The sequence below is a fragment of the Peromyscus maniculatus genome, chromosome 4, assembly GCF_049852395.1.
Source record: "Peromyscus maniculatus bairdii isolate BWxNUB_F1_BW_parent chromosome 4, HU_Pman_BW_mat_3.1, whole genome shotgun sequence".
Taxonomy (NCBI): Eukaryota; Metazoa; Chordata; class Mammalia; order Rodentia; family Cricetidae; genus Peromyscus; species Peromyscus maniculatus.
This window is the reverse complement of record NC_134855.1, coordinates 65,215,669-65,217,598: the sequence shown is the minus strand read 5'-3', so window position 1 is coordinate 65,217,598 and position 1,930 is coordinate 65,215,669. Positions and strand designations below refer to the sequence as shown.

At 37.4% G+C, this 1,930-nt stretch overlaps 1 protein-coding gene across 1 annotated transcript; it reads left to right on the top strand.

Moving 5' to 3' along the window:
- The first annotated feature begins 774 nt into the window (after window positions 1–774).
- Window positions 775–1,683, top strand: LOC102918442 (olfactory receptor 4C6-like). Its single transcript, XM_006995012.2, has one exon. It carries the CDS (start codon window positions 775–777, stop codon window positions 1,681–1,683), a length of 909 nt encoding a protein of 302 aa, XP_006995074.2.
- Window positions 1,684–1,930: the final 247 nt, after the last annotated feature.

Sequence of the window (1,930 nt, the reverse complement as noted above, 5' to 3'; positions counted from 1 at the left end):
GTTTTGAGGACAACCTGGTCTACATAGTGAGTTCCAGGCCAACTAGAGATGCATAGTGAAACACTGTCTCAAAAATAAATAAATTTTTTTCAAGAGATATGAAAGATAATGTAGTACATATTGATAAAACTACAAAACTGTAAAGCAATTCAGTGGGTAAAGTATTCAAGCTGCTGAAGGTGATGACAATCTCTTCACATAGCCAATGTCCAATCCTTAACACTGTGAGTGCTAAATGATAAGCTGACAAAAAAGACCTAGAGAAGCATTATTGATAGAAAGTATTCCATTTCAAGCTATAAATCCTGCCCTTACATTAGGGCTTTACATTGGGTGACATTACATTAGGGCCTTACATTGGCCTTATGTTACATTTGCTATTATGTCTAGGTGTCCTAGCTGTGGGTCCTCAATGTCTTTATCTGTCTCAGAGAAATCCAGTAATCTTGCTAGAAAAGAAATGTGTCACAAAACATTACATCATAATAACATCCAAAATGGTGGGAGATGGAGAAATGGATCGAGTTTATTAAAACTGGAGAAAAGTCACCAGGAAAACATGAACTAAGTAACTTTTAAATAATACTTTATATTGTACAATTTTTGACACCTAAAGCTTCGAGGAAGAATAAATGAATTAAAACAAATATGTTCTCTTGGTGGCTAGAAACACAAAATTGCAAACAACAACTAATTACAAACATATGGGTTTTTTGGTTTTTTTTTTTTTTAGGATTTAAGAGTTTCAGTTGGAATTCACCTAAAACAAGATAAATGGGAAATCACAACGTGACAGAGTTCATTCTTTTGGGTCTTACAAAGAACCCAGAGCTTCGGAAGCTGCTTGCTGCTGTGTTTCTCATCATGTATGTGGTCATGGTGTTGGGAAATGTGCTCATCATAGTGACGATGATCACAAGTCAGAGTCTGAGATCACCAATGTACTTTTTCCTCACATTCTTGTCCCTAGTAGATGTCACCTTTTCTTCTGTCATTGCCCCAAAGCTGATTGTAGACTCTCTTTCTGAGAAGACTATCGTTTCTTTTGAAGGATGCATGACCCAGCTCTTCGCAGCACATTTTTTTGGAGGTGTGGGGATTATCATCCTCATTGTGATGGCCTATGATCGATATGTAGCCATCTGTAAACCTCTGCACTACATGACCATCATGAGTCCTCATATGTGTTGCATGTTGTTGGGAGGAGCTTGGGTAGGAGGATTTGCACATGCAACCATTCAGCTTCTTTTCATGTATCAGATACCTTTCTGTGGCCCCAATATCATAGATCACTTTTTATGTGATTTGTTTCAGTTACTGATGCTAGCCTGCATGGACACCCATACCCTGGGTCTCATTGTCATCTTCAACAGTGGAGTCATGTGTGTGGCCATCTTCCTTATTCTAATTGCCTCTTACATAACCATCCTGTGTTCTCTGAAAACTCATACCTCTGAAGGAAGAAGGAAAGCCTTATCTACCTGTGGCTCTCACTTTACAGTGGTTGTATTGTTTTTTGTGCCATGCATTTTCTTGTATGTGAGGCCTGTGTCAACGTACTCCATAGATAAGGCAATGATTGTATCTGAGTCAATTGTCACACCCATGTTGAACCCCTTGATCTACACATTGAGGAATTCAGAGGTAAAAAATGCCATGAAGAAACTTTGCATGAGACAGTAGCTTCTGTTGCCATCATGTCAAAATTACATATGCTTTCCATAAGTATTCTTTCTTTCAAGAACTTATGAAAAGTATCACTGTCCATTCTCTACTGCCAACCACAGGGATTACTCATGTAGAAAATTGTTTTGAACATTTATAGAAACAAATAATGGAAAAACAGTATAGTCATATCTAGGTTATAGATGGTAAAAATAAAACAAAGTAAAGTGAATCTATAGTAGACATTGGGTCATTCAATTATGTG